This window comes from Bicyclus anynana, chromosome 3, assembly GCF_947172395.1.
Source record: "Bicyclus anynana chromosome 3, ilBicAnyn1.1, whole genome shotgun sequence".
Taxonomy (NCBI): domain Eukaryota; kingdom Metazoa; phylum Arthropoda; class Insecta; order Lepidoptera; family Nymphalidae; genus Bicyclus; species Bicyclus anynana.
The window spans coordinates 1,260,587-1,278,076 of NC_069085.1; the positions used below are offsets into that span (position 1 = coordinate 1,260,587).

Genomic DNA, 17,490 nt, shown 5'->3' on the forward strand with positions numbered 1-17,490 from the left:
TTGCATGTTGTTGAGTACCTCCACTAAGTATGAGCCCTTAATATTAGGGGTTCGTTTAGGGCAACAAAAAAAAACTAACCTCAGAAATACTCAACCAGCACGTCAGATTAGGATTCAGTAGATTAGTGTTAATTACTAAAAGATGTGCATTTTGAAAATCTACCGATTTGAGCGTATTGTGATGAAATGGGTGGGTCACAAAGTTACAAAATAAAACCCTTATATTTTAATTCTCCAGTTACGTGCGCGATTATTTTTTTACTTGTTTTGAAGGAATTTAATTGCTAAAATTTTCCGACAATTTCAGAAGCCAAAGTAATAAAAACTTCTTTTAAAGTCTGTAGTTTTTTTTTCCACAGCTAAAAGCGAAAAATATAAATAACCTATTATTCTCCCTATCATTTAACCTACCAAAAGTAATCAGTCCCCACAATGCAAATTTAGCATTCCGGGGCTTCCTTAATAGTATGTGCTAAAATAGCAGTTAAATGACGTACCGTTATGTTTCGCCGCCGTGGTCCGACTGCACACCTCGTACGTCCCCTCGGACACGGCGCACACGTTGATGCACGCTTCACCGGGGTCGGGCTTCCAGTCGTCCAGGGACGCCTCGAAGTCGTCGGCGAACCGCAGGCAGAGCCCCACGAAGCGCCCCTTGCTGACGAGGGAGCCCGAGCTGCACGCGGATATGCTGGTGCTCTCCAGCGTCACCACCACCGCCCCGCGGGAGTCCAGCTCGTACCCTCGGCCCCATGTCGACTGATCGGAGATAATGTATTGTCAAGCTATAGTTAAGCTTTTCCGGGGAGTCCAATAGGGATGATGACAGTTTTTTAAATTGTATATAAATTAAGAGTATACTAATAGTAAAGCAATTTTGTAAAAGGAACAGGGTATCTGTGATCATTACTTTCGGAGCTACAGGGATTTAAAGAGTCAGATTTGCGGCGCTGCCGCGGATCCCTGAAAAACGCCCCATACAAAATGGCTCGAAATAATGACGTCATAGGCAATGTAATGATCGTTAGATTTGTATGCGCGTTCAAACAAAATTACTAATATCTTTGTTATTTGTGCGTTTATGCTTATAGTTCATATATTAAAAAATGTCACATTTAATGTAAGGAAGCTAAAACTGTATAAATTTTCATCTAATTACGATAAAATATTTTTAATAGTTTTTGAAATTTTATAATCTCATTTATTTTGCAAATATCCAGACAATATTTGCTTTTTATGTATAAATTAGTTAACATTGACCCTATTTACCCGAATGTATCATAAAAATCAATATATTCAAACCTAGTCATCATCCCCATTGACTTTGGATATAAGGGGTAAGATGAAAGACCAAACGCGTTAGTGTGAATGCGTAGTAACTGAAGGTTAACTTTTGTTAAAGAACAGTCTGTTAAATGTCTAACTTTGAAAAAATTGTACACGGATCGAGGGGTATTAATTTAATATCTATGCAAGAATATATGATGAAAGTGTGCTCAATTTCACATGATTTTTTCTCATGCCAATCTCATACGTATGGGAATACATCATTTCAGAAGGTAGCCTGCTGCTGATATTCAATACATAAATATTTCGGTGCATAAATTTTTTGAGTACCAACATACTTTCTACTGTTTCACTTTCAGAGTCCGAACGAAATAAATAAAAATGAGACAACATATTTTTTTACACATTAAATTATTAAGTATCTGTCAACATCACACTAATAGAAAATGTCTTACAGCATTATGTTTATAGCCTTTGTACATTTTCCTGTGCAATAAAGAATGAAAAACAAAGAGACAATATTATTAACACTTACCATTGGAGGCTGGTTGAGCGGCAAACATATGCCGATGTCGTCCACGTTGAGCTGCAGGAACAACGTGCTGAGGTGGGGCGGGGATATGTTGGAAGTCAGTTGCACCTACAAAATATAGTATGATAACTATCGTGCTCATAGAAACTACAAAGTCTTTTTATTTAACTACTATTTGAAGAGAGCCGTGATAGCCCAGTGGATATTACCTCTGCTAATGATTCGGAGGTCGTAGGTTGGAATCCGACCTCAAAATTAAATATGAAGTGTTTCAAAACGGTGAACGAAATACATTTTCTTAATTGTCTATGTGTGTGAAGTCTGCCAATCCACATTCGGTGGACTATTAGCCTAACCCCTATAAGTCGGAGAATCGTGCTCAATAGTGAGCTAAATATGGGTTCCGTAGGAATCTACGGCCTGCTTTATACTATCAGCGTTCGCGACGTTAACTGTGAGTGTAGAGGCCGTTCCCCGATCGCTGTCGGTATTTTGTCCCGATTCAAAGGGTTTGCGCTTCATTTGCGGCGCGCGAACGTTCACGGACACGGATTTCTTTTATTTTACGATGTATAATGTATAGGCCTGCGCTTGGCTGCAATAAAGCCTTATGGCAAGCAATAAGCCTAAGATAGCGCTTGACTAGAAGGTGTCTATTCATTCTTGACTTCCTTATCAATCCATATTCGGCTGCTAAGCTCGAGTCTCCTCTCAGAATGAAAAGGAGTTAGGCCAATAATCCACCACGTTGGCCCAATGCAGATTGGCAGACTTCACACACGCAGATAATTTAGAAAATTCTCTGGTATGCAAGTTTCCTCATGGTGTTTTTCCTTCACCGTTTGAGACACGTAATATTTAATTTCTTAAAATGCACACAACTGAATAGTTAGAGGTGCATGCCCCAGGCCGTATTCGAACCCACACCCTCCGGAATCGAAGACACAGGTAATATCCACTGGGCTATCACGGCTCACCATTCTTGACTTGGCTAGGCACTCCATAACTTCGCAGTGCGAACCAAAGTGCGGAGAGCCAAAACGCTTCGTACGAGTCCAAGGGACGTCAACTACGTATGAATGCAGATTCCTGCGATGTCTATGATGAAAACGTGAAGGAAGAACTAGATGGAAGTTCCTAGGCATACTTTTCGAAATAAATCTTGTATAGAATCGACAGCGCGCCTTTTGGCGATGCTCCAATTTTTGCAATGTTGTGGAGTGGTGGATGCTCACCTTTTCGAAGACCTGCTGAGTGGCAGTGAGGACCTCCTTGGTGAGGCTGAGGCGCTTCTCGTTCCAGTACTCGTAGGCGTTCTTGTAGTTGAGCCACACCAGGATGGCCTTGTCCACCGCCACCGGCTGGATGTAGATGAGCGGCCGCTTCAGGGTGATGAGCACCACTTCTTTGTCGTCCTCGCACACTATCTCGTCTTGGAACGCGTTGCGCATCGCTGAGGAAAAACTATGGTTTTATGACATGTCGAGGACCATATCAGAAAAAGAGTTATGAAGTCTTTAAGCTTCGCTATTTATGTTATTCTTAAATCATGTACCACAATGACCTGTATAAATGCGGTACAAGTAATTTATCATATTAACATAATAGGGGATTTAACATAATGATAAGAGCTTTCGATCATTTGAGAGAATATTGTGAAACACGGCTAAAACACACGTGATACAACGTCGGAGTATGCCCTACTAACCCATACGAGCTCTTAGTCATAAGCAATGAGATTCATTCATAATAAATTAAAATATAAATAACACTAACGATAATAAGTAAATAATACGTGTTTGAACTTTGTTTATTTGCACATACCTATTCTGGTGTTGAAGAAGGCGTACTGCTGGAACTCGGGCTCGGCCTCCTCGAACATCGCGTTGCGTATCAGTTGGCCGAGGCTCAGGTTCACGTCCACCTGTGCAAGTGAACCATTATTTATGTTATTCACTTTACACGTACATTTCGCCATAATGTTGGTGTCACTCAGACCGGTAAAAAAAAAGACGTTACACGCACAAAATAGTCAGTGGTAGGTGAAGTACTCAATAGTACCATCATCATCACCCAACAGATTTCACAGCTGGACATAGACCTCTCGACTACCGTGACTTTCATATACCACGACCCGCCCGAAGTCGTCAGTTTTTTAGTGGGGGATCAATCAACAATATAATTTCCGGTGTAACCATTCCTACATTTTGGGACCCCAAATGATCATCGGTTCTTTGAACATGTATTTTACATGGTTACCATCATCTATTCATTGAAAATCGCAGTGTTGGTCAAACCCCATCGAAGATATCAAGTGAATAGGCTAGTTGAAACTTTTTTTTCTTTCTACTAGACTAAAAAAAAATCATATTTTTTTTGCGACGCGCCTGTCGGCCATGACAGTCTATATTTCAGCTGTTTCATGACGTTACCATAATAAATACCATACAAATGGAGCATTTGACAAAAATATTAGTTCGATGTTTAGTACATTAAGTGTGTTAGTGACGTCACATAATGGACGACAGCGTTTTTGACGTTTAGAAAATTTAAAAAAATTCGTGATATTTAAATTAAGCTTTATAAGAAATCCTTAATTTATACATTATTGAAATTATATTTCAGACCCTTATTCCATGTACTACACAAAATTGTTATTGTTTATATTAAAGATATGAGACAACTACCCTATTATTGCAGGTAGCCCCGTTAATGCAGACTCAAATCTGTATTGTCTTGAAGTCCTTAAGACAAGCGTACAGTCAGCGGCGCTCTATCGGCTGATGATAATGAGGATGAACCAATGAAACATAAGCATACCTGCGCACGCGCAAAGAGCCGCAGCCCGTGCGGGCCGGCGGGCTGCGGCACGTTCTGCACGCGGTTGGACAGCTCGAACTCCACCGCGCCCGTCTCCAGCCGCACCGCCGAGTTGCTCGGCGTCGTGGCCGTCAGTTGGATACGCTGCACACAAATAAACAAGTACAGTTTAAACAGCAGTGATAGCCCAGTGGATATGACCTCTGCCTCCGATTCCGGAGGGTGTGGGTTCGAATCCGGTTCGGGGCATGCACATCCAACTTTGGTGCATTTTAAGAAATTAAATATCACGTGTCTCAAACGGTGAAGGAAAACATCGTGAGGAAACCTGCATACCAGAGAATTATCTTCATTCTCTGCGTGTGTGAAGTCTGCCAATCCGCATTGGGCCAACGTGGTGGACTATTGGCCTAACCCCTCCATTCTGAGAGGAGACTCGAGCTCAGCAGTGAGCCGAATATGGGTTGATGACGACGAATTAGTGCCCAATCTATTTATCCTGCCAATTTGTAGGAAATTTTGAGAATTTTTACTACGCTAAAATTCCACAACCGATAAAAAAACCACAACGCAACGTTCAGAAACTGGAGCATCCTTAGGATGTGGACTTGACATTATACACAATAAATTCGACATCCTGTTTGTAGAGTAATGCAAATCTTTGTCAGAGGTTAAATTCTATAAATGAGAAGATTTCAGACTTACTTTGATTCTGATGAGTAGGGAGAACAGTATTCTGCTGAACGCAGATGACGACACCTCTTCTTCGTTCCACAGCGGCACAGGCTTTTCTCCTCCGTACACTTTCTGAACTACTTCGTTGACTTCCTACAATTTTGAAATCTAATAAATCTGGTATTCTAAAATTGTACTAAGACAAGTGTCTCTTAGGAAAGAAATTTTTAGGCAATATTATTTTCGTATGAGAATATAATTCCCCGAGTATTACAAATTAATTAAAACACTTGATGATTAAGTTAGAAATAAATTACTAATTTCTAAGTGTCAATGGAAGAATTATCATATTCGTACATCATACAAAAATTCAAACCCATCGACAACAACAACCAAGTAACTAACTCTGTGTGTGTGTATTATTATTTGTTTTAATGTTTTTATTTGTTACTGTATTTTTGTGTGCAATACAGTATTTCTTCTTTTTTATATGAAAGTCTGTTCTTTGAAATTAAGGGTAAGGGTTTTGCTTGAGGACGAATAAACGGGCGTCTGCTAGTTGATTATAATGTGAATACCTTCATGAACACCTTCTGCACGAACACGAGGTGGTTGAGCAGGTCGGTGGACAGCGTGTGCTCGAACAGGCCGATGTCGGCCGTGGCGGACAGGTAGCGGCCCGCGCGCAGCACCACGCCCTCGGGCGCCGCTGCGGAGCAATGGCACCAGTCAGTGAACAATCAGCACTATAATTTTTGGCAAACATCTTGAACAATCCATTTAAATGCGCAGTAGTCGATTTGTCGGTCTCTTTGGTAGGGCGAAGGGAACGCGGGGTAATACAGAGCGCGCGCGCGCCTGCTAATAGTAAATCAGTCCACCTTGTCCATTGTCATATAGTGTACCTGCGCGAATTTTCCCTCACTGTGCCGGTTTTTGTTCAAGATGTTAGCCGAGCGCTGCACCAGTTACATCAATGTACAAGTATTTGTTGATTGACTGGAGTCATTAAAAAAGGGTTGACTGGTCTGATTTGGATTGGTCCCGTTTAATTTCCACAAAAAAAGTTTCAGTAATTTTGTATTGTATTCTCCCAAGTTGTTTCAATTTTATTGTTAAAAAGTTTTTATTTGAAGTAGAAAGATTCGCGTTATTAAAAGAATGGACTCATCGTGGAAAAATAGTTACTTAAGTGCAGAAGCTGTTATTGCCGCATTGCAACGACTTGCGGTAGGGACGGCTTCAGTGTGCTCGTGGCGTTCGAGCCGTCCACATCTCTTGTACTGTAATTCTTTATGGGTTACTTGGTATAGGCGGGGAGAGTGACTTGTGGAAAAGGGTAGTGTTTGTTAACATTCAAAGGTACCTTTAACCCTACACACAACGTTCACAAGTGCGTGACTTCACTCAAAGTCATTCTCTGCCATTCTAGGGTCTTATTTTGTTTTCAGTTTGATTTGTTAATTAAGTTGTCCTGACAAATGAAGTGAATCATAACCTTTGTTTGACATTAGATTTCTTATTTTTGTAATCACTTCTGAGTCTGTTAAAAAAGCTTTTTCAAAAGTAGGTAGATTAGTTGATAGATTCAAAAAGGGTCGATTAGTCGTCGAAAGGATTCGTCGTATGGTCCTGAGATTGAATGCACATAAAGCTTACCTTGGCCGGTATCAGCGGCGTCGGCGGCGTCGGCGCCGTTGGCCCCGTCGGCGGGCGGCTGCTGCTCGGCGCGCGCGTCGGCCGCCGGCTCGCCGCAGTCCAGCACGCGCGCGCGGCACGACACCGCCGGCAGCGCCACCGACGCAGCGGCCGGGATGTTCGCTTCTGTCACCTGTTGGTGTCACTGGATATTAGCTATGGCTCTAAACGACATTTATAATCATCATCATTATTTAGAATAAGGTTAGAATGCGGCTAACGAACTCGGCTGGTCATCATTCGGGAATCGCTATATCTTTTCGTCCGAAAATCCTTAGTGCCAAAAGACAAGTCTTCGAACAGTACGCGTTGCCAGTGATGACCTATGGTTCCGAGACTTGGTCGCTAACTATGGACTTGGTGTGAGGTGATGTAACAAGCTGTGCTCGGCATATCTCATAAATGACGAGATACGCAGAAGAACCAAAGTCAACGACATAGCTCTACGAGTCGCGCGCTAAAATAACAATGGGCGGGGCCAGTTCGAAGAGCCGAAAGTGCTGGAACGGCGACCTTGCACTAGAAACCGCAGTGTTTGTCGACCACCTCCCCCCCCCCCCTCTCCACCATATGGACGACATCAAACAAGTCGCAGGGATTCGCTGGATGCAGACGGCTCAGGATCGTGATGTTTAGAAGTCTCTACGAAATCCCTATGTCCTTCAGAGGACCGATTAGCTGATATGATGAGTCTTAGAATAGACGCAATCGAGATGTAATGCTAAAGATATGTAATGCTTGGACGCACGCAATCGAGATGTAATGCTTGGACGCACCAACGCGGGTACTGTCTGTTCTGTCGCAGCGGTGAATGGCACGCACCTGCAGCTTGGTGACGAAGCTGAGCGAGTGGTGCGGCAGGTCCACGGTGAAGTGCGCGCGGCCCGCCGTCACGCCCGCGCTGTGCACGCGCTCCATCTTGTACTGAGCCTGCAGCGACGGTAGCAGCGCTGCCGTCACGCTCAGGCTCTGCGGGAACGGTACATATATAGAAATTATTATAACTAACTCAGAAATGTTAATAGAATATACAATGAGGGCAAAGTACAAGGATGAAAGAGAGAATTTGGAGACTCGCGACGTTGGTGGTAGACTATAAGGCCGAGACACCAGCGTTTAGAAGGTAGAAGAAGTTTTAGCCCGGAAGGAGTCCGGCAATACCCAACATGTGTCCATGAGGATTTTTCCCCCTACAGAAAAAAGGCAGAAATGTTACCAATATAACACTGGCAATGTTTTTGTATCTAGATGGTGATCACGATCCTGCACTAGGGGCCACAATACCTGCAATACTAGTGAGAACTGTAGCTGCAAAGGCTGCAGCAGGGGATCCGAAGGCGGCGCCGGAGGTGTGGGCCGCGGTGCGGGAGGGGGACTTCTCTCTTCCTCCTCTTCCGGCAATCCCCCTCCTACTCCTCCACCGCGAGAGAGACGAGACGAAGTTCTAGTTACGCCTAGTTCCTAAAAAAGTACAATTCGTTATTTAGCTATTTTTAGAGTAAAACTTAAAGAAATACATACAAAAACATATAAAGCGCCATCTGTAGTAACACTGCTAAACTACGACACAACACAAGTATGTCCAGCGCCAAATCCGTTTAGTCTTTTAACGGCATAATTGTGAATTAAGTAGTAGGAGCTTGTGAAGAAAGGCAATGCCGTCATGAGAGATGGCTCTGCTAATCGGTATTATTTTTCAAGTTTCTCTTTCATGCATTGTTTTATTTTGAAAAAAAAAAAATTTCCTTCAGTCGTGTGGTCTAAAGCACCTCTCTCAAGAGAAATTTGATAATGGTTATATCTTTGGCGTTTATAGAAGTTTAGTGCCGACGGACGCCGGCTCTTGCGCACGCTCACACGCAGCACCGAGCAGTGGTGCGAGTCCTCACCTGCAGGGTGGAGGAGAGCTGCCGGCTGGAGCGCGTCATGACGCCGTGCAGCGCCACGGGGTGCTGCGGCAGGTCCACGCGCACACTGCCGATGGACGCCGGCTCTTGCGCACGCTCACACGCAGCACCGAGCAGTGGTGCGAGTCCTCACCTGCAGGGTGGAGGAGAGCTGCCGGCTGGAGCGCGTCATGACGCCGTGCAGCGCCACGGGGTGCTGCGGCAGGTCCACGCGCACACTGCCGATGGACGCCGGCTCTTGCGCACGCTCACACGCAGCACCGAGCAGTGGTGCGAGTCCTCACCTGCAGGGTGGAGGAGAGCTGCCGGCTGGAGCGCGTCATGACGCCGTGCAGCGCCACGGGGTGCTGCGGCAGGTCCACGCGCACACTGCCGATGGACGCCGGCTCTTGCGCACGCTCACACGCAGCACCGAGCAGTGGTGCGAGTCCTCACCTGCAGGGTGGAGGAGAGCTGCCGGCTGGAGCGCGTCATGACGCCGTGCAGCGCCACGGGGTGCTGCGGCAGGTCCACGCGCACGCTGCCGATGGACGCCAGCGCCGTGGCGCCCAGTCGTCCACCCTCCCACGTGTACAGCGCTTGGCTCTTGCCCACGCTCACACGGACCACCGTCCTGACAAAAATATTAATATTAGTCACGCTTATCAGCTCCCAAACTATATCCCACGTCAAGTAAACAAGAAGTACTAAGACTGACTGGTGGTTGGGCGCCGGCCCCTCCAGCAGCACGATGGCCGTCCGCCCCAGGTTGCCGCTGAGCGACCACTGGCGCGCGCGTGACGCGGACAGCGACGCTTGCAGGGACGTGATCTCCGCCTCCAACTTCAACCCCGATAGAGACGCCAACAGGCGCGTTCTGTGGATCCTGAAGATAAGAATGGAGGCCATTTAAATAATAGGCTTCTCATAGAGCTTTGTCTTAAATATTGATATACAATTTTTTTTGGTATTGATTGATTTTACCTGGCCACCCCGACGACCACCATGCCCATGGCAGTGGCACTGGAGGAAGAGTTGGAAGCGTTCTGTTCCCGCGAGCTCGGACGCACGCGGCCGCGGTACGCCTCGGGCAACTCCGTCGACACCGAAAACCTTTAACCGAGAAGCGTTTTTACGTACACACGATATACGTATATATATTACCAAGAAATTGCACAATCAGAAATTGCATTCTCCTTTATTAGTTTTAGGATTAAATTTTCAGAACGCTCGTTTATCTCAATCGCTTTTACATCGGAAACATCGGCGTTTGGTTTCCCTTCAGTGATGTTGTGTGTGCAGTCACCTGTGTGTGATGGTGTCGGCGTCGGGCATGTTGGCGTACAGGTCCAGCAGCAGGTACACGGTGCGCCAGCAGCGCGGCGCCAGCTGGCCGGAGCCGGGCGGCGCGGGCGGCGGCACGGGCGCGGCCTCCGTCGGGAACATCGGCGTGTGCGCGCCCTCGTTCAGCGAGCTGTAGCCTGCGCAGACATATGCGGCTTAAGTTCCTATTTGTCGCCGATAATTTATTGGTTACGTAACTGCACTAGCCAATGGGATGAGTTGAGTTTGGGATTTTACAACTTCTAAATACGCTCAGGTCTGGTCTAGTAATAACACCGTCAAAGACGCCAAGGCATGGTAAAAATGTGGAAATTTCATTTCTGAGCATACTTGCACTTACCAAGTTTTCCTTTAACAGTTTTTCCAGTAGATCTCAATTTTTGTGCGAAGGACTGCGGTCTAGGCCTGGGTGGCGTGGCCGTCTCCTTGTCAGCTCCCAGCGCGGTGACCAGCTCGGGGCCCAGGGTGGCTGGGATGTCCCATTTCGGCTCAAGAACAGCGTACTGGCTGTCTTTATCCAGCGAGGACATGCTCACTACGTTTTCAGGGAAGTCCGAAACTGAAACGAATACTATTACATGTGGCCTTCATTGCTACAAGCGTCCCAGAAAGGCCGGGTTCTCACCACTCCGCACTGGAGATTTGCCGAACCGGTAAAACTGCCGGAAGGGTTAGTGCCTGTACAATTTATATGAAGCTATTCACATTACCAGGGGTGCAAATTCAACTGAGGTAGGTACGTATACGATTTTGTTGTAAGATCTGGTGTAATGTGAACGCGTATGTCCGGCGTCTAGTTTCCAGAAAATCTGCCGATCCGATGTATTGGGAACCCGGTCTAGGTCAAGCGCTGAATGACACGCGAAGGGCATCAAAAATCATTGTGTGGCAATGGCATATCTGATTTTTAGGTTGATGACGTGACCTAACGAAGACGAATCATTGACATACACTTTTAAATTCACGTTGGACTTGTGTTTCAAATGTTATCTCTTAGACTATAACATTACCGGAGGGGTGCTTGTTGTGCCGGCGCGACGTGTTGGTCTGCGTGCGCAGCTCGCTCTGCGTGTCCTTCACGTTCTGGTACATGTTGCTGATCTGGTGCAGCAGGCGCAGCAGTGGCATGTTCACCTGCAACAATATCGACATCGGCATCGTCACTAGCCTATGTTTAATGCCGCTACAGGCCAGATACAGGAGGTCTCCTATACGAGAGGCAGTTGCGACTCCATGACCCCAAGGATTACCCTGACAAAAAACAAATATGTAACCACTTCACTGTGACTTCCCAAAACCCTTTTCATCTCAACGAATGCCCGCTCTTCGGACGGCAGACTCGCTGTATAAAAGAAGCATAAAGGTACATCTCACCTGCTGCGATATGAATCGGATGCTGATGTTGAAGTTGAGCATGGTGCTGATGTGCTTCTTCAGCTGTCCACGCGAGATGTACAGCACGTTCTGGCGCTGGATCAGGTCGTCCACCGCCATGTCCGCCACCTTCTTCAGGTCCACGTCTATCGAGATCTTCTCGCAGAGGAACGCCGGCGTCTCGGATGGAATTTGATCTTGGGGCACGTTGGCTGCAGAGTTCAATTAGAATAAGCTAATGCACAATTTTTTTTTTATTTCTTCTGATACAACCAAGTGAATTTAGATTACTCACACATAAAACATGAAATAGGTTAACAATATAGAAAAAGGCTAACATGTGTGAGTGTATTCTCGGTCTAAGCCGATAGTAAATGTGACCTAAAATGGAACACAGAATTTGTTGTACATAAAATAACCCCAGAATTCTTTGTGTTTAAATAGACCGATAGAATGTTAGCTCGAGTCTCAGAACGTTCACAATAATACCTTTCCCCTTGCTGGTCTGATGGCGCCTGTCCCTCGCCAGCTCGCCCACCACGATGTCGATGCGGAACACGTCCACCCACGCCAGCAGCGACAGCTTGGAGCCCAGCGACTCCAGCCCCGAGCCGGCCTCCGCGCCCACGCCTTTGACTTTCGACTCTCCTGGCAACGAATAATTTGTTTAACACATATTCCAAACAATCAAGGGTGTTATCTTTCAGTAATCCATTTGGATGTGCCACGGTACTTAACGAGGTGAAGACTTGGGACCCGACTGCATAAAATATAAAAACTGAAAAGAAAACAACAATCCCAGTCCAGAATTGTAGAAAGCTATTAGAAAACAGTCAGGACCCATATTGAAAAAATGATTTTAGTCTATATTATGTAATAGGTCCCGACTGTTTTCTAATTGCTTTCTACAAGACTGGGCTTGTCTTTTTTTTATATGTTCATCAAGCAACTAGAATGTACTCCGGAAGGCGATATAAACAGAAAAGACGGACCTCAAGCGGGTCACAGGGCGTCGCCTAGATCGACCTAGATAGTGGTGTTTGGAAATTCATTCAAGAGGCCTATGTACAGCAGAAGATGACTGGTAATAGTGATGATCTGTTTAAAAAAATTTGGTTCAACCCACCGTGAGCAACTTGATGGGGAGACACGCCCAGAGCAGACAAGAAGGGCTGGAACACGAGGTGCGCGTCCAACAGCATCAGAGAGCCCTGCAGGGGGTAGAGACTGCACGCCGGCATGGAAGCCGCCACGGCGCGAGGGTTCATCTTTGATGGCGGGATTATCTGCTTCTTGCTCTTCGACTCCTAGAGAATATTGAAAAACCTTTAACGACAATAATCTGCGACGTAAAAGCTTTGACAATTTGTTCGCGCAAAGTTACGCGTTAGTTGTATGTACTTCAAGGTCACGCGAAGACTTGTGCGATCGCGAGCCAAGAGTATTTTTGCTAAGGAGTATGTTTGTATAGATGTAAAGCTATTGTAAATTTAGAATGGAAATTTTCAGTACCTTTTTATGCATACATTAATAGAATTTACGTACTGCCAATCAAATAGTCGATCGCTATGATTTTTTGGATGTGCGACATCCATTATGATTAATGAACTTAACTGATTTGACTGATTGATGATTGACTGAATGAATTCCTTAAACAACTTAGATCAAAGTTAACCACCGCTTACCACTTTAATGGGTTCTTGTTTGGCCATCCACTGGTACAGGTCCTCGCGCGCGCGGTCGCTGTGCATGTTGTCTTGGCTCCCCTGCGAGTACAGCGAGGGGTTCGAGCCCACTGTCGGCAAATCTTCCTTTAGGGTGCCATAATCTGTGGACATATATTTAATATTTCTGCTAAATGTTCGATAATTTTAAGGCTGTTTAAAGTGCCGTTACAGCAATATACAACCTCACAGATTGGTAAACAGTTGGTTTTAGCATGTTGTTGTCATGAAGTTCGTTTAGTTTTAGTACGACTAAAAAGGGTTTATACCGAATATCCTAATGAGCAAACAAGGTGTTACCAGTGTTTTATTTTTCCTCATACCTTAAAAAAAATTAAAATCAGTTTAGTAGATCCAGAGATAACCCTAAAACCTCATGAACTTTAAATCTTTATAATATTAGTATAGAAGTATAGATAATGGTGAATTTGATAGTTTCTTACTGGCAATGGCGTCATCTTGGAAAGGCGTTTTCCTGGTGAAGGGCAGCGACGGGAAAACTAGGCTGGCTCGGCTCGTCTGTACGGCGCGCACTGAAGTACCAATGGTGTTAGAGAATATGTCACACAAATATACTTTTATATTAAGGTTAATTAAATGATAAGGTTAAACCTCTTGCGACTAATTGGAGGAATATTTATTATTTTTAAAAGATACGGCATAAAATATTTTTGAAAATAATGATTGCTGATAAACGCGTCAGGAAGTGCTAACAGAGAGGCAAAGATCTGCTGGATTTTTCTTACAATTTTCGCAAGAAAAAAGCCATGCTGTCATGTAAGAAAATGAAAATGTTTAAATGTAATTGGTATTATATTTGAGATATCTAATTGCTCTAAGCGATTTAAATTTATTGTCATTAATTTAGGCGAATTAAAATTATTATTAGGGATAAAATGACTAGAGATTCATATTTCATACTCTCGTTTTTAATTTGTTTGTTGATAAACATTCCACGTCGACTTTAGCTTTAGTATAGAAAATTACTTATTAAACGATACCAATAAAGCTTAAAATAATACATTAGATAGCAAGTGCAAAACTTGGAAAGTACATTAATGGTTAATATAATTTAATAAATATACAAAAAGTACAAGAATAATATTTTTTCAATTCAAATCGTGCATAGATATAAAAAAATGTTATAATTTTTATTAAAAAACATAGAGCAAGCAAATCACATAGAAATAAATACATTTACATGAATAAAAACATTATTGAAAAAGCCACAAAAGTAACAAATTCACATCGAAAGCATACCATCACGTGTAAACATCAATTTGTTAAATATTAGCGAGCAGCAAGCCGGTACATAACTAGATTTTGTTACAACTTTTTAATTATTATGAGAAACAATAAACGAATAATTTAACTATAGTTAAAGCAGTTATAGTTGGGTCAAATGATATTGAAATTTTTACTTTGCTTGGAAAAAAGATAAGAAAATTTGCTTGCCTGTACCAGATGGTGGCTTATAAATACTCCAGAAAAAAAAATGTTATTTTTTTTCAAGTTACATAATAATTTAGTTTAAGGTATATATATTTTTTAATTTTTCCTCTAGTTATATAACCAGGTCCACCATCTGGTGCCGGTTTGTCGTTGTATTTTGGGACACGTTTTATAGAAGATTAACGACTCTAAGCCTATCAACCTTTTCCTATAAGGGGGGAGGCCTGCTGTTTTAGTCGGTCCTTGAAATAGGTTAATAGTGATAAGTAACGTTCTGTAAGTGTATGAATGGTTGACTAGTTATGTGCCCGCTAGCAAACATGTCAAACAGCGCTCATAACACAAGACTTGCGGGCCAAACTGTCCGCGCACAAGCGTACGAACCAGACGGCGGCGTGGACGGGAACGAGCGCGGGCGCGCGCACGCAGCCGCCGCGGTCGCTTCACAGAGTATAAAGCGTTAGTTTTTGAGTACTCGTCATATTAAATAGGGTAGTGGACTTATATAAAGTTTAATATATCAATATCAATTAATAAAAGTTGAAGATTTCATAGAAAATTTTCTTTTACACTTTGTTTTGATGTGTTGGAGGTGGAGGTAAAATGACAGGTGGAAAAATTTATTAATCTATCTTGTTTAAGTTGTTACTGGCTAAATTTTAAGTGTAGCTGAAGGTTAGTACTTAAGCTTCATTCTTTAGTTTTTCTTAAAAATTTCAAGACACACTATACAATTTTTAAAGAAATACATGATATCAAATTACTTCCTAAAATTTAAACTGACTTCAATGACGCACAAGTTCAATATTATATTCTTTAAAAATAATAAGTTAGAAATTTTGAAGCCTATTTAACTGCATAAAAAGACACAAAGTACGAATCACTTGCACGTATTCCTCCTATACAATATTAACAAATCAAACAAGTCCAACACTTACTGGGTAATGAAGTCACGAGTTTGTCGACATCCATATTCAATAAAAGGCAGTTCTCGTCGAGTCCTTCGTTGTCGAACTGATACTCTTGCCAGCCTTCCACTGAGTCCTGCACGTTAAGTTCAAGAAATACTGAATGATTGCTCTCATATATCACACACACACAACAGAATGTTTATTAATCAACAAGCAGCAAGCTTCGCTTTGATTTCTGTGCACTTCTTCCATACCTTACCTCTATCCTAAGTATCCTATTTTCGTTTCCTGGTTCTAAGCTACCTTCCCACCAATTTTCAGCCTAGTCGTTTCAGTCGTTCTTGAGTTATAAATAGTATAATAAACACGACTTTCTTTCGTATATTATATCGGTTTCACCCGCCTTGTTTCTGTTCCAAAGGGAATACGAGGATAAAATGCAGCCTATATCACCCCGGGACAATGTAGCTTCCCAACAGTGAAAGATTTTTTCAAATCGGTTCAGTAGTTTCGGAGCCTATTCAAACAAACCAACAAACAATAAAATCTTTTCTCTGTAATATTAGTATAGAAGTATAGATATTATGTGTCACATATGGTACAGAAATTGTAAGTTTAGGACTACACTATCAAACCCTGACATTTATTTCCGCTCACCTCGAGCAGGTCGGGCAAGGCGAAGGTGACGTTGAGCGGCTTCATCACCTTGCTCTTGTAGTTGTGCTCCATCAGCAGCGGCGTGTACAGGATGTTCTTCCACTGCCGCGTCAACACTATCCCGCCCTGACATTCCGCGTATGTTCCTGCCCCACACGCATGGTTCACTCACCTCGAGCAGGTCGGGCAAGGCGAAGGTGACGTTGAGCGGCTTCATCACCTTGCTCTTGTAGTTGTGCTCCAGCAGCAGCGGCGTGTACAGGATGTTCTTCCACTGCCGCGTCAACACTATCACGCCCTGACAACATTCGGTTACGAGCAATGGTTATTATTAACTTTAATTAGTCTGTGCAATGTGCATGTCTCGCTTGCTTGGCACTCGGGCGGACTGTCGGAAGTCAACAGAACATTAATTGGCGGCGCACCCACGAGCTCCCGGTCGTTGACGAGTTAAACTAAAGTGTCACACTTGTCACCTGTCTGAGAGTAGACAGCGACGGCAGATGCCTCTCCGCCAGGTCGGCCTGCACCGCCGCCGCGTCCGCCTGCAGCGCGTACCGCAGCAGCACTGCGCACAGCTGCAGCGACGGCTCCTCGCGCAGCTGCTTGGCCATGGGCGTGTGTCTGCCGTAACGACTCTGCGTACAACATCAATATTCTATGATCAAAGCCATTACTTCCCTTCAGACTAGAACATCAAAACTCAGTTTAGGTGATCAGTGGTAATTGCTTTAAACTGAGCGACGCTATGCAGTGCATGCAAATTACGCGTCTTGTGCCGATCATCCTGAGGCGTAGATGAAAAATGTGTCTGTAATTACACCATCAAACCCTTTAAACTGGAACACAGCAATGGGACTTGGCTGCAGAAAATCTTCACTTCGAACTTCTACCGGACTCATGATTTTACACATGGCGATTACCATTGGAACAAATGCGCAAAATAATCATAGCATGGAATAACTGAAATATCAATATAAACACCAAAAGAAGAACCTTCGGCAGAGTGTGATTGGGTGCTCTGTCAAGCGCCGAGGCCATGAGACTGGCGGCGGTGGCGGCGAGGCGGCGCGCCCTGGCCCGGTACAGCGCCACCACGCGGATGCCCAGCCGGTTGCACGGGTTCATCC

General features: G+C 44.0%; 1 protein-coding gene across 1 annotated transcript in view; it reads right to left on the reverse strand.

Annotated features, from left to right (window-relative positions):
• Positions 1-17,490, reverse strand: part of LOC112052082 (transmembrane protein KIAA1109) — a 55,503-nt gene that overhangs the window by 28,122 nt on the left and 9,891 nt on the right. Inside the window, exons 8-37 of the mRNA XM_052891142.1 lie at positions 17,357-17,480; positions 16,837-16,998; positions 16,536-16,658; positions 16,361-16,504; positions 15,731-15,836; positions 15,177-15,233; positions 13,784-13,873; positions 13,302-13,444; positions 12,743-12,923; positions 12,106-12,264; positions 11,617-11,828; positions 11,253-11,376; positions 10,583-10,801; positions 10,205-10,379; positions 9,883-10,011; positions 9,617-9,784; positions 9,355-9,532; positions 9,204-9,305; positions 9,053-9,154; positions 8,902-9,003; positions 8,297-8,473; positions 7,835-7,981; positions 6,974-7,145; positions 5,893-6,023; positions 5,345-5,467; positions 4,640-4,783; positions 3,644-3,743; positions 3,055-3,272; positions 1,823-1,927; positions 498-759 (exon numbers count right to left, since the gene is read on the reverse strand). Coding sequence (XP_052747102.1) covers positions 498-759; positions 1,823-1,927; positions 3,055-3,272; positions 3,644-3,743; positions 4,640-4,783; positions 5,345-5,467; positions 5,893-6,023; positions 6,974-7,145; positions 7,835-7,981; positions 8,297-8,473; positions 8,902-9,003; positions 9,053-9,154; positions 9,204-9,305; positions 9,355-9,532; positions 9,617-9,784; positions 9,883-10,011; positions 10,205-10,379; positions 10,583-10,801; positions 11,253-11,376; positions 11,617-11,828; positions 12,106-12,264; positions 12,743-12,923; positions 13,302-13,444; positions 13,784-13,873; positions 15,177-15,233; positions 15,731-15,836; positions 16,361-16,504; positions 16,536-16,658; positions 16,837-16,998; positions 17,357-17,480 — 4,379 coding nt within the window. The remainder of the gene's footprint in view (positions 1-497; positions 760-1,822; positions 1,928-3,054; positions 3,273-3,643; positions 3,744-4,639; positions 4,784-5,344; positions 5,468-5,892; positions 6,024-6,973; positions 7,146-7,834; positions 7,982-8,296; positions 8,474-8,901; positions 9,004-9,052; positions 9,155-9,203; positions 9,306-9,354; positions 9,533-9,616; positions 9,785-9,882; positions 10,012-10,204; positions 10,380-10,582; positions 10,802-11,252; positions 11,377-11,616; positions 11,829-12,105; positions 12,265-12,742; positions 12,924-13,301; positions 13,445-13,783; positions 13,874-15,176; positions 15,234-15,730; positions 15,837-16,360; positions 16,505-16,535; positions 16,659-16,836; positions 16,999-17,356; positions 17,481-17,490) is intronic.